General features: G+C 44.0%; 1 protein-coding gene across 1 annotated transcript in view; it reads right to left on the minus strand.

Moving 5' to 3' along the window:
- Positions 1–505, minus strand: part of LOC144736705 (uncharacterized) — a 32,555-nt gene extending 32,050 nt beyond the window's left edge. The window contains exon 1 of the mRNA XM_078619319.1: positions 308–505. Coding sequence (XP_078475445.1) covers positions 308–353 — 46 coding nt within the window. The 5' untranslated portion in view covers positions 354–505. The remainder of the gene's footprint in view (positions 1–307) is intronic.
- Between the last annotated feature and the right edge of the window lie 14,354 nt (positions 506–14,859).

The raw sequence follows: 14,859 nt of genomic DNA on the forward strand, positions 1-14,859 counted from the left end.
GCGAGCACCTCCTAAGGCCCGGCCGCCTTTGTCTCTCCCCAGCGTTGCTGCAGTCGTTGCGTAATTACACACGCACCAGGGACTCATTTAAGGCCGAGTCGACCTAGGCGAGACGCGAACAGTGCAGCGCTAACCACTCACTACGCCATCGCTGCCCCAACAACGCGAACACTGCATGCGACCTTAAGCGGACGTAATAAATAACAGGCGACGTTTCGGGTAACCGCTCTTCAGTATACAGAGCTTACCCTCCTGCTTAAGCAGTGGTCAACGAACAGTAGGGAGCTTACCAAAAAACCCCACTTACCCAAGTCGTCATTGAAGCGTCTCAAAGGCGCCCTTGCGAAGGACATCCTTAAGTTTGCAACGTTACCAACAAATTAACAATCGCAATCATCCGCAGCAAGCCGAGCGAGTACTAATCGTCTGGCGCTAAGCAAGTGCCGTCCGTTGCAGGCAGACGACAGATTTAAATTCTACGTCACATGACCGCGGCCCAATCAGCGGACGGTATCCGGGGCGCGAGCCGAGTCATGGAGGAGTTTGGGTGGGAGTTAGGGGGAGATCACGCGCTGTGATTGGTCGGTGGCGAGACGGGTGGACAGAGTTGGGGGGGGGATCAGGGGGATGGGGGGAAACCACGCGCTCTGATTGGTCGGCGACGGCCGCTCGGATTTGATTTCGTAACGGCCTCCCACGAGCTGTGGTTTTTCGGTTGGGTTCTTAGGTTTCTCTTTAGATTCTTAGGTTTCATTATAAGTGTAGATAAATTATGCCCGAATGTTTAACTTTTAATTGCATATTCACTGTTATATATGTAGTTACGATGTAATTATTACTGTTATATATGTAAGTGTGTATGTTATCCATCAATGCATACAACTTGTATTGTATACTAGCTTTACGACCCGGCCTTGCCCGAGACTTAGATTCTTTCGATGTAAAGCTTTCGTGACTGCAGGGATTCATCTTCTTGGTTCTTTCGGTAAAGTCACGTAAAAGGAAATAATAAAATAATAAAAAATAAAACATTATAAAATAATTATCACGACGTTTCGGCCACAACGCAAGCAGCCGTCCTCAGGTGAAGAACAGGTCTGTCAGAAAGACAGCGTCTGAATGAAACACCACCAGGCCTGGCAGCGTATATTTAAGCTGGGTTGGAGGGGGAAGAGCGCCTTGACCAAGTAATTTGCATATCAAGAGGAATTTAGCATATGTATGGGAAATGCAGGTATGTCATTAGTACTACTTATGCCCGTGCATTATGCAGGATTAGCAGCATCAAAGGGAGGGGATAGGGGTAGAATTAATAAAGGGAAGGAGTGTTAATAGTATGTAGCTGCAGTAACTAAAACCACCACGTAAACAACTAAAGTATAAACTACATAGTATCATCAGTATACTAAATATACTCTATAATTAGCAATATCAGAGTCTTGAGAGCTCGGGGTAAGCATTTACACTATGAGATCTCTTTTACCAGTGGCAAAATATAGTAGTAGGTTTTTACCCTTTTAAACTGGTACAAAACTGACACCTTTATTCAAGGCATCATGTTTGCAATAACCACAACACAAGTAGTCAAGAAAGCAAACAAAAAGAAGCAACTCTGATAATGATATTGCACTGTGTTTGAGTTGTACGCCTCCTGGTGCCATCTGGTCCAACACCAATGGGGACTAGGCTCTAAAGAAAGCCGTCTCGGGTGTGGACCAATCAACTTCAAGGACAGTGCATATTATTATCATTATCAGAGTTGCTTCTTTTTGTTTGCTTTTTTGACTACTTGTGTTGTGGTTATTGCAAACATGATGCCTTGAATAAAGGTGTCAGTTTTGTACCAGTTTAAAAGGGTAAAAACCTACTACTATATTTTGCCACTGGTAAAAGAGATCTCATAGTGTAAGAGCCAGTTTATATTTACTCTCATAATCATATCCATATTGATTATTATAATTTTACACAGTCATATCCAGCCTGATACACCACCATCACTAAGAAATTTTGAGTTACAACAGTGTTTCATTCCCATTCGCCATTCATCGTACAGGCACCGTACATTTATTGTACTAGCACCGAGATGGTTATCCCCTACAGAATTTTACTGAAGCGGTTACACCTGATGACGGAGGCTTGTGTTTCTTCCGAAACGTCGTGATTTAATTTATTCAAAATTTTCACCTACGTGACTTTACCGAAAAAACTAAAGAGTATGAATCCTTGCAGTCACGAAAACTTCAAATCTAGAATTAATGCCACCCTATTCCCCGGATCTGTGACACTTGATGGTAAATGCACGGAGTGGTGATCTACCAATGGCAGTGCCCTGGCGGGGCTGCACTGAGCAGGGACAAGGGGGTGGGGAGAAATTAACCCTATGGCGCGTGAGTTTGTTCCCGCAGCAGGTAACTCGTGGACAGGAGTGCAGCAACGGGCATGACGGCGGCAGCAGGGCGCAAATGCAAGGACTGCCCTGGCAGCCAGACTGGCCACTGCACCACTAATGAGGCTCCCAGCCCCTATCCTGCCCCCGCGCGCCCAGCCATTGCCCCCAACGGCCTTGCTCCACCTGAAGGGCGCCCCATCGGCAGACCCAACGGCCCTCATTTAACCCCAGGACCCCTTGCCAGGAGACCCAACATCTCCCATTTTAACCTCGAACAGTCCGCCAGCACCGCCATTGGCCCCCATCTTGCCCCCATATGCCCTATCAGAGCCCCTAATGCCCCCCAGCTTTCTCCCCAACAATCCGCAATTTCCCCTGACAGCATCAGAAACTGGCCTCAACCAGGGTGGCTACACGCTCTGGCCTCCCAGATTTCGTGGCCTCATCCTTCAACTGGAGGAGCAGGAGTACACCAGAGCAAGAGGAGGCATCAGACCCAAGTTCCATGTTACCGCTGCTGCACACGCACCACGCAGACACTTAATTTAGCGGCTAGGACATTAGGCCTCCCCCCCCCCACGTCGGTTTTTTTCACCAGGCGCCCTATCATGGTCCAGACCACGGTTTTTTTCAAGCGTTGGGGGAAAATGGTTGGCCTGCCATGTGCCAATGTCGTAGGTGCCAGTCATAGCCGAATGAGCCTGCGTGAAGATACTCGCCAGTCAGCCCAAGGGGATTTGGGCCGTGTAGTAGTAACTTGTGTGTTCCCTATGCACACGCCTTAGTAGTCAGGCAGAAAATGTTATTGCTGGACGGGTCAAGAGGCGAGTGAACAGTGGTGTCACATGGCTGATGTCAGCGCTAAAGATGTGGCCTGCAGATGCAAAGTGTGAGTTAAACTCATTTATAATTGCATTTTGATCAAAAAGGCAATTGCCAATGCGCAAAAGCCTTGGTGGTTCTCCATATTTCAGACGTTTATCTTCAAGGGTTCTTTATGACTTGCAATCAATGTTTTGGATCATCTTTTCAATCATAAAGGGTATCCCGAAAATGAGAGTAGATTAATTACCCCAATTTACATCTATTTCTTTAACGTGTCGCAAATACATCATCACTTTTTTAACACCACTACTTGATTTGCGTCACCTCAACCCACACTTACGTCGCTGAGAGCATCGTCTATCCTTTCTCGTATCCGTCGCCTCTTAGCCTTTACCTCCACCTATCCTGTAAATAGCTTCGAATCACATCGTTTCGATATTCGCCATCGCACATTTCAGGAAGCGTCCCCGGCGTAAACCGCGGTATTACTCTATTTGGTCTGCTGGACAAATTTGGTGCAGTTGCTCCAGTTTTTGTCCAAAGCAGCTTGCTTAGTGAGTTTCCAAGCTACGTTCATGGAGCAGATGAGCTGGGCAATTTCTAGTTTGAACCAGGACAGAATCCCCCTGACTGAACTTTTTAAAGGGGTATGTTTGTCAACTCTAGAAAGGAAAGTATTTTATAAGAAAGACCAAGCGGTGTCAAATTTTGGAATCCTACAGATGGTTGATCAAAATTAGAGATGTTATGAATTAAGGCCTGGTAGTCAAAGGATTAGCAACACTGCACTATGATCCAGATTAACCGAGTTCCATTCCCACTCAGCCACCCAGCCACGATCAGCGACGAACATATGGACTGGCCCTGGGTTTCCCCTTAAATGTGTAAAATAGCACGAGGTGGTGAGATGTTATCTCCCTTGCCTAGTGTGCAAGAGGTTATGGGTTTAATCCCGTCCCTGATTCCTGCTGTATATTTGGAGTTTGTGAGGTGAGTGTGGAGTGTGTGGGTGAGTGTATAGAGTGGGTGAGTGTGGCGTGTGTGGGTGTGGAGTGTGTGGGTGAGTGTATAGAGTGGGTGAGTGCAGAGGCGTAGCTAGGGGGGGGCAGGGGGGTACATATGTCCCCGGGCGCCAAGGTAAAGGGGCGCCAAAATGAAGCTTACAATGTTACATTATAACTTATTGCGGCGGGCGCGGCAGCCTGAAACTATCTTCTTGGTTCTTTCGGTAAAGTCACGTATAAGGGAAGTAATAAAATAATAAAAATAAAACATAATAAAATGAAATAATTCTCACGACGTTTCGGCCACAACGCAAGCAGCCGTCCTCAGGTGAAGAATGAGACACTACCAAGCTAGGAGCTTATATATAAACTGGGTTGGAGGTGGAAGAGCGCCTTAACAAAAAGCAGCAGCAGATGTTAGTGTAAATGCGTTTGGTATTACATTAGAGTCGCGGCATCTCTTCAGAAAGGTGAGAGACTCGATTAGCTGAGCCTTCTTATCACGGAGCTTGTTGAAGGATCTCAAAGTTATGTGGAAACCCTCCCCGTAGAGGCGGTTAAATTTCGATTTAAAGCTTTCGTGACTGCAGGGATTCATCTTCTTGGTTCTTTCGGTAAAGTCACGTATAAGGGAAGTAATAAAATAATAAAAATAAAACATAATAAAATGAAATAATTCTCACGACGTTTCGGCCACAACGCAAGCAGCCGTCCTCAGGTGAAGAATGAGACACTACCAAGCTAGGAGCTTATATATAAACTGGGTTGGAGATGGAAGAGCGCCTTAACAAAAAGCAGCAGCAGATGTTAGTGTAAATGCGTTTGGTATTACCTTAGAGTCGCGGCATCTCTTCAGAAAGGTGAGAGACTCGATTAGCTGAGCCTTCTTATCACGGAGCTTATTGAAGGATCTCAAAGTTATGTGGAAACCCTCCCCGTAGAGGCGGTTAAATTTCGATTTAAAGCTTTCGTGACTGCAGGGATTCATCTTCTTGGTTCTTTCGGTAAAGTCACGTATAAGGGAAGTAATAAAATAATAAAAATAAAACATAATAAAATGAAATAATTCTCACGACGTTTCGGCCACAACGCAAGCAGCCGTCCTCAGGTGAAGAATGAGACACTACCAAGCTAGGAGCTTATATATAAACTGGGTTGGAGGTGGAAGAGCGCCTTAACAAAAAGCAGCAGCAGATGTTAGTGTAAATGCGTTTGGTATTACCTTAGAGTCGCGGCATCTCTTCAGAAAGGTGAGAGACTCGATTAGCTGAGCCTTCTTATCACGGAGCTTGTTGAAGGATCTCAAAGTTATGTGGAAACCCTCCCCGTAGAGGCGGTTAAATTTCGATTTAAAGCTTTCGTGACTGCAGGGATTCATCTTCTTGGTTCTTTCGGTAAAGTCACGTATAAGGGAAGTAATAAAATAATAAAAATAAAACATAATAAAATGAAATAATTCTCACGACGTTTCGGCCACAACGCAAGCAGCCGTCCTCAGGTGAAGAATGAGACACTACCAAGCTAGGAGCTTATATATAAACTGGGTTGGAGGTGGAAGAGCGCCTTAACAAAAAGCAGCAGCAGATGTTAGTGTAAATGCGTTTGGTATTACATTAGAGTCGCGGCATCTCTTCAGAAAGGTGAGAGACTCGATTAGCTGAGCCTTCTTATCACGGAGCTTGTTGAAGGATCTCAAAGTTATGTGGAAACCCTCCCCGTAGAGGCGGTTAAATTTCGATTTAAAGCTTTCGTGACTGCAGGGATTCATCTTCTTGGTTCTTTCGGTAAAGTCACGTATAAGGGAAGTAATAAAATAATAAAAATAAAACATAATAAAATGAAATAATTCTCACGACGTTTCGGCCACAACGCAAGCAGCCGTCCTCAGGTGAAGAATGAGACACTACCAAGCTAGGAGCTTATATATAAACTGGGTTGGAGATGGAAGAGCGCCTTAACAAAAAGCAGCAGCAGATGTTAGTGTAAATGCGTTTGGTATTACCTTAGAGTCGCGGCATCTCTTCAGAAAGGTGAGAGACTCGATTAGCTGAGCCTTCTTATCACGGAGCTTGTTGAAGGATCTCAAAGTTATGTGGAAACCCTCCCCGTAGAGGCGGTTAAATTTCGATTTAAAGCTTTCGTGACTGCAGGGATTCATCTTCTTGGTTCTTTCGGTAATGTCACGTATAAGGGAAGTAATAAAATAATAAAAATAAAACATAATAAAATGAAATAATTCTCACGACGTTTCGGCCACAACGCAAGCAGCCGTCCTCAGGTGAAGAATGAGACACTACCAAGCTAGGAGCTTATATATAAACTGGGTTGGAGGTGGAAGAGCGCCTTAACAAAAAGCAGCAGCAGATGTTAGTGTAAATGCTTTTGGTATTACCTTAGAGTCGCGGCATCTCTTCAGAAAGGTGAGAGACTCGATTAGCTGAGCCTTCTTATCACGGAGCTTGTTGAAGGATCTCAAAGTTATGTGGAAACCCTCCCCGTAGAGGCGGTTAAATTTCGATTTAAAGCTTTCGTGACTGCAGGGATTCATTTTCTTGGTTCTTTCGGTAAAGTCACGTATAAGGGAAGTAATAAAATAATAAAAATAAAACATAATAAAATGAAATAATTCTCACGACGTTTCGGCCACAACGCAAGCAGCCGTCTTCAGGTGAAGAATGAGACACTACCAAGCTAGGAGCTTATATATAAACTGGGTTGGAGGTGGAAGAGCGCCTTAACAAAAAGCAGCAGCAGATGTTAGTGTAAATGCGTTTGGTATTACCTTAGAGTCGCGGCATCTCTTCAGAAAGGTGAGAGACTCGATTAGCTGAGCCTTCTTATCACGGAGCTTGTTGAAGGATCTCAAAGTTATGTGGAAACCCTCCCCGTAGAGGCGGTTAAATTTCGATTGAAAGCTTTCGTGACTGCAGGTAGTGTCTCATTCTTCACCTGAGGACGGCTGCTTGCGTTGTGGCCGAAACGTCGTGAGAATTATTTCATTTTATTATGTTTTATTTTTATTATTTTATTACTTCCCTTATACGTGACTTTACCGAAAGAACCAAGAAGATGAATCCCTGCAGTCACGAAAGCTTTAAATCGAAAAGCCTGAAACTACTGCACAAATCTACACCTGAACCTAAAAGTTTATATATCCCGCCACATACAGCCTACATGTCATGTAATTACATTTTGGTATGCGCGCCTATTAAGAACTTACATGGAAGAACGTCCTAAACAACAGACAGGCGCAGTCTTTCAGCCTTAGTCACTGGCCTGTTTTTTGGTGGCGGAAACTACGACGGCCTGAAACATGCTGGAGTGCACGATCAGAAACTGTTAAAGCTATCTATGAAGGACTGGATGAACTAGTATGGCTGCTAGACAAATTATCGGAGGACGTAACTATGACACCTGAAACCAGAAGTGATGCAGAACAGTTACAGGCATGCGTATTAAATTTTAACTTCATAGTTTTATTACATTTCTGGAATGTCATTCTTGGAAAAATTGATCGTGTTCAGAAGCGCTTACAGGATCCTACTATGAATTTCAAGGAAGCAGCAACTGATTTTGAATCTTTGGAGCATGAATTTGTCAAGCTTCGTGATGATTTGAGCCAAGTTGCTGTAGAAAATGCCAAAACAAGATGCACAACCTGGGGGATCGATGTGGACAGAAGAATTAGGCGACGTCGGAAGATGCCAGGAGAACTGGCAAGAGATGCAGGACTTTCAGCAGAAGAAATTGTGCACGTTATGAAGAGCGTATTTTATCGACTTCAACAGATGTCAACACGGTTTTTACGACTAAAAGACCTGAACACAAAATTTGGATTTCTGCTGGACTTCAAAACTCTTCTATCCAACACAGATGTCCATGCAATTCGTCGAAATTGCAAAGATTTTGGAAATTTCTATGACACCGACATCAATGGCCACGAACTTTTCACAGAAATTGGAGATTGCAAAATGCTGCTCTGTAGACATGATTCCTTGCAAAAGGTGTCAGTTTTGTTGCCAGAAAAAAGGGGAAAAACCCTATTAGTATATTTTGGTACTGGTGTAGAGGTGTTACGGGAGGGCAAACAAACACACTGGGCGTGGTTATGCCCGTACGCCAAGAGATGCTTACATCCACGTCCGCACCGTTTAGCCTGGGGGGCTAATGCGGCGCTGGGATCCCCCACGGCCCCACCCCTCGGTGGGGGAGTTGCTATATAAGGCGGTGAACCGGAGGGCTCGGGGTTCAGTGTTCAGCTTAAACCAGTGAAGCAAGAAGACCGGCTAGATAGGCCCTGGGACTCCCCTGGATTGCTGTCCTTCTCAGGACCGACCAGGGCAAGCCAGTGGCGTGGCCCTGAGAGCTCAGAGCCGATGTTCTTCTAAGAGCCTGTCTGGGGACTCAGGGTGCCGTAATCTCAGCTTAACCAGAGCTGGGTCAGCTAGCCTCCCCTAGCCCTGTAGTGGAGGACCTCGGAGTAGGCTAGCCGGGACAGAGATTGTGGGATCTCCCTGTTAGACGGGTGAAGGGGCCGATACCCCTTCGAGTGTTGTATATCTCGGCCTGTAATATACAACTGTGGTTAATAAATAAGTGTGCCTCCGACTATGTCGTCCAAGTCTCCTTGAACATACTACACTGGCAAAAGAGGTCCCATGATGTAGCTGCTCACCCCGAGCCCTCATTACTCTGGTAGTGCGTTGTCTTGAACTGTGCGCCTTTTGGCGTCATCTGGTCGAACACCATATGAGACAAAGAAAGCTGTCTCTGGTGTGGACCAATCAGTTTCAAAGACAATGCATAAATTACCAGAGTGTTGTTTTTGTTTGCATTTGACTGCAGGTATTGTGGTTAATGTAGACATTTATTCCTTGCAAAAGGTGTCAGTTTTGTTGCCAGAAAAAAGGGGAAAACCCCTATTAGTAAACCGGAATGAAGTTCTACCAGAAACTCCTTTGGATCTTCTTGGTTTTATTGTGGAGACGACATATTTCCGAATTTGCGAATTTCACTGCAAATTTTATTAACAATAGCAGTTTCAATTGCAAGCTGTGAGCGGTCGTTCAGCAAACTGGGTGAGTGTATAGAGTGGTGAGTGTATAGTGATGAGTGAGAAGAGATGGAGTGATGTGGTACAGGAGGATGTGGAGCTGAGTGGACTTGCCGATGACTGGTACCAGCGGTGTCAGGAGGAGGCTCGTGAAGGACGCTCCTGGGCAGTTGGAGGCAGTCGTCCTCCAGCAACAATGGAGGGCGGAGGAGCGACGCTCACAACAACGAGCGAAGCGCCGGGTGGTTAAAGCACAGAAAGTTGGCACAGTAGGCGGCACAGGTGGTGCATCAGCCAGTCTTCTCAATCAGTCGGCCCGTGGCACCTGGGTCTGCCCCGTGACCTCCTGCCAGCGGGCGTTGGACACTTCACGTGGCCTCAACGTGCGCATAACCTGGCACAAGCGTGGTGGTGACGTCACCGCCACTTAGTGGCGAATGGCGGTTGTTTTGTTGTTGTGTTGTGAGTGTATAGAGTGGGTTTGTTGATGGGTGTGTGGGTGAATATATAGAGTGGGTTGGTTTGTTGGTGGGTGTGTGGGTGAGTGTATAGAGTGGGTGAGTGTGGGTGAATGTGTAGAATGGGGAGTGTATAGTGGTGAGTAAGTGAGTGTATAGTGGTGAGTGAGTGTATAGAGTGGTAAGTGTAGTGAGACTCGTGTTGCTTTATCCAGCAGAGGGCGCACGTAACGCACGCAGACGGCGTGAGATGACCGTAGGCAAGTAAGTAGTGGGTGGATGAGGCGTTACTAACTAAACAATAACACAAACAATAAATGCCACTTATAGACTACATCAGAAATTGAATACAGTTTATGTTCAACTTTGCTTTCAAAACCCATTTTTTACATTGAATCATGTATCTGCGATGTAAAAAACACATTGGTTTAAGAGCAATTTGACAGCACACTTAAAAAGAACCTTACACACTGAAGCAAATTAGCGCAAATCACTCATCGTATGAATTCTACAATGACGTACATTAATGCATGCGGTTCATCAGATACATCACAGTTTCATTAAAAACCAACGAGCGAAAATTCACTTGGGTTAAATACCGTAGGTGCAGGCCAAACAACTGATGGGGTTCCCCTCACAATCACACGGGTGGAAGATGTCAGACGAAACCAATGCTGACATGTGACCGACACAGGACGGGCGGGCCTTCATCGGGATTGACACGAGGCTTTGTTCACGTATTCATTTATTACGACTAAAAAGTTATTTGGCAAACAAAATCACACGTCCGTCGTGACATTTAACAAACTGCGTGTGTGCTAAGCTGGAAGAGGAAATAATGAAATAACACTCGCTCATTTATTAATTTTGCAAATGGAAGCACAAGGGGTCGTCCATAAATGACGTCACGCGATTTTGGTCGATTTTACCCCCCCCCCCCCCGTCGTCACACGGCGTCACAAAAATACAGACCCCCTCTCAAATATGACGTCACAAATCTCTGCCTCCCCCCCCCCCCAAAAAATAAAACATGCTTCAAATCGCTTTAAACTATTGTCATTGTAGTGTGTATTTAATGTGCCGCTGCACTCTGATGTTTAAGGAGAAAGCATTTATTAAAAAGTCAATTTAATTCAGTAGACTTACAGTTATTAAAAGTTGCGTATTTTGATGTGACGTCACATTTTCACCCCCCCCCCTCGTCACATATCGTCACAAATGTCTGACCCTCCCCCCCAGGTGCGTGACGTCATTTATGGACGGCCCCCAAGGCCCGACGACAATACGAGAACGTTAGCATTATGCTACTAAATAAAGGTGACGTTTGAACTTTACAAACCTCAAAAACGGGGGTTTAACACCTCCTAAGTACCGTGGTCTAGAAGCCAAATCATTGCAGCCGAGAGAAGCAATGCCGCAGCGAGGGCATTTGTGAGTTTTACGAATCTCAATTCGACCCACCGCCATTATTCAAAGTGCTATATTATAGGTGTGTGTGTCACCACGTACAATATATATTTTCATTTTTTTTTTTATATAAATACTCTTATTTCCACCATTATCATCATCCGAAAAACCCAGCACCGGTTGAAATCGCAACATTGAACATTTTTGCACAATCAATAAACAACGGGGCCAATCACGCGAAACGCCGCACCACTTCACGTCTCCGCCCATGAAGCATGCAACGAACGAAAGCGATCTCGACGGTGGCGCTTCGAGGTCGCGCCACCGTGAGCGTGGACGGTGCCCAAGGTTTGTGACGAACGGGGAGAGTGCCGTGTACAGACAGTCGCGAGGCTGGGCACATCGTCAGCGCTGACTCTTAAAACTCAATGGCTACTCTAACAAAGTACCTCTCTGTCCGACCCGAACTGTCAACAGAATAACATGAAGCTAAAGAACACGGTGTACGTCCGCAAAGCTATACATATACATCACGCTACATTAAGCACACGCATAGTATATTCACCTCAACAAAATGTGAAAATGTAGATTATTTTTATGTTAGGGTTACATTGTCATCAGTGCGGCAACGCCCAACCTTATCCTGTACGATGCTCCAACATCTGTGTTGTCGGCCTTCATCATATATTGACAGCACGATCATCAAATCATGGGCATGGCACAATCAGGCTCTTATCCAGCGGTGCATCCACACAAGGGTGGTTCCTGTTTCTACGACACCTCACGCTTCCTGGCAATGCCATTTTGAGACAATTGTATTGTTTGAGGACGTAAAAAAACATTGCGGGGGATGACAGGCCAGAGACACGTCTCAAGCCCAGGGGTTGCATCTATGGAGGTGGGTATGCGGCAGCGTTATGCGACGCATTGGGGCACAGTCGGCCACAAGGGTGCCCCCCCCCGAATCAACAGATTAACAAGTTAAAAATGTTTAGAAAAAAATATTCAAATTTTTGTTATTAATTAAAAATAACCTGCGGTCTACCATGTACCAAGCCGGATTAACGCATCTGGCTATCGTTATCAATAGAGCAGTGTAAAGTTGCGCAGACCACCGCTTTTAAGAAAATCCTAGAGCAATGGAGCCGGCATGAAAGGATGACGCACGATAACTTTATTGTGAGTCGTATTGTACCGTTACATATTTTATTTATCCTGTAACTGTGAGACTGTCTTCCCCTGAACCCAATACACGGTCACAACTAAAATAATATAAAGTTATAGCCTACACATTATTGTACACGGGGTTAAAACACGTGTAGTAACTCTTTTGTTAAAGTGAGTCGGGGAAAAATGAGGGGGGCCCACAGTCGGATGGTGCAGAGCCTCCCCCACCCCCCCCAGGGGGCTGCAGCCCTGCTCAGCCCACACCATACCTGGGTGGCACCACAGCTCCCCTCAACAGCCTGTACACGTTCATCTTGGAATTGTGTATATGTATATAATTGTGTAATTGTGCGTATGTATATTGTGTGTAATTGTGCGTTTGTATATAATGTATAGCATATTGTATGCATTACATGTACATCAATAATACATATACATTATTTATATATATGTAGATGTGTGCCGTGCATATTGTTAAAACGTAAAAACTATTATAAATGCAAACATTTAAATACGTTAATTTAATGTGTTATTAAAAAAAATCCTAAGCATGTGTGTATGTAAGCCTATTTTCCCATACGTAACTGACAAGCTATTCGAAATTGCAATCTCAAATTGAGCCAGAATAAATGTTTCAAGTTTATATTAAAATGTAATTGGTTGAAGACCATTTCACAAGCGATAAACATTTCGAAACATATAAAGGGCTATGACGTAGATGTTACGTATCTAACGAAATGAGAGTTATATACCTATCTATTGTACAACATGTAGATGTTATGTATTGTAAAAAAATTATACATTTTATGCAAATTTTCTAGCAAAAAAAACGAATACCTCAGGGGTAAATCATTTATCAGATGAGGATTATTCATAATCAACGATTTTTGGGTTTAGATCGCGTTATTTATAAATGTGTCGTAACCCTCCACCACCCGACACGGCCAATCAGTAAAAAAAAGTGTCACGTTGACAAAAGACAAATAGTTCACTGCTTTAGCCCACCGGTGTGTTGAAGCGTGGAACCACAACATTTACAATTTGAGTACGACGTTTCGCTGGTAATTGCATCCAGCATCATCGGGCAATTCGCCAGAATGGTGAGGCTCTGCTGTGTCTCCCGTTCTTATATAGAGCAGCAGCAGGGTGACGTCATCATTAACTCATTAACTCATCAGGTGCAAAGATTTGAGGGGGGTTATTGTAATTATATACTTGATTAGTAATAAGGCTATTGTTACGATGCGAGTTGTAGATTAGTAATCATTTGGAATGTGTTCTATTGTGATTATGCTACATTAATAATCAGTTAGTGCTTGTCTCCCTTATAAGGAATTGTAATGCATCTTATTTAATAATACGCTTCCAGGCCGCACTAAGCCTGTAGCTGTCTGAGCGATTAAAGTTATTTCTGTTTCTCTCTAAATAAGATGCATTACAATTCCTTATAAGGGAGACAAGCACTAACTGATTATTAATGTAGCATAATCACAATAGAACACATTCCAAATGATTACTAATCTACAACTCGCATCGTAACAATAGCCTTATTACTAATCAAGTATATAATTACAATAACCCCCCCCCCTCAAAATCTTTGCACCTGATGAGTTAATGAGTTAATGATGACGTCACCCTGCTGCTGCTCTATATAAGAACGGGAGACACAGCAGAGCCTCACCATTCTGGCGAATTGCCCGATGATGCTGGATGCAATTACCAGCGAAACGTCGTACTCAAATTGTAAATGTTGTGGTTCCACGCTTCAACACACCGGTGGGCTAAAGCAGTGAACTATTTGTCTTTTGTCAACGTGACACTTTTTTTTTTTACTGATTGGCCGTGTCGGGTGGTGGAGGGTTACGACACATTTATAAATAACGCGATCTAAACCCAAAAATCGTTGATTATGAACAATATTGGTCGCGAAAGCCTACGTGTTAAACAGATGAGGATTATGTTTGAACGGTTACACCTGAACAAGTAAACTGCCCTTCACAGCATGAAAAAGGGGAAACGCTTTGAGAACAGATAAAATAATTGTAGACATCAAGGAAGCTGTTACAATAAAAAAATGCAGTTTGTTCACTCAATGTTTACACATAGAAATGAAATACATCAATAAATAAATTATACACCATTGTTCAGCATGAGAGACACAAACGGATGTGTCCAAGTACAGACCCATTGGCATGCTATTACACGTACAAATAATGCGAACGTTGGAGCTGGATTTAGAAAATGTATTTTTACCTACTATTAATCAAATTACTATCAGACTACAAAAGATAAATACATGTAATAAACTAATTTTCCTGGATTTAATCACTGACAATGCATTTTATTCATTGAAAACTTTAGCAGTTATTTAAGCTATCATAAACGGAGGCTTTAATAATATAACAAGAAGTTATTAAAATAATTAATAACTAAGGTACAATAATACCCCGGTTTAGGATGTCGGGGTGGACAACGAATATCGAAACGACGTGAATCGAAGCGATTTGAACAGGGGTAGTGGATAGTCGGTGGTGATGGCAGAGGAGGCTGAAAGGT

Source organism: Lampetra planeri, chromosome 62 (assembly GCF_965212315.1).
Source record: "Lampetra planeri chromosome 62, kcLamPlan1.2.h2, whole genome shotgun sequence".
Lineage (NCBI taxonomy): Eukaryota > Metazoa > Chordata > Hyperoartia > Petromyzontiformes > Petromyzontidae > Lampetra > Lampetra planeri.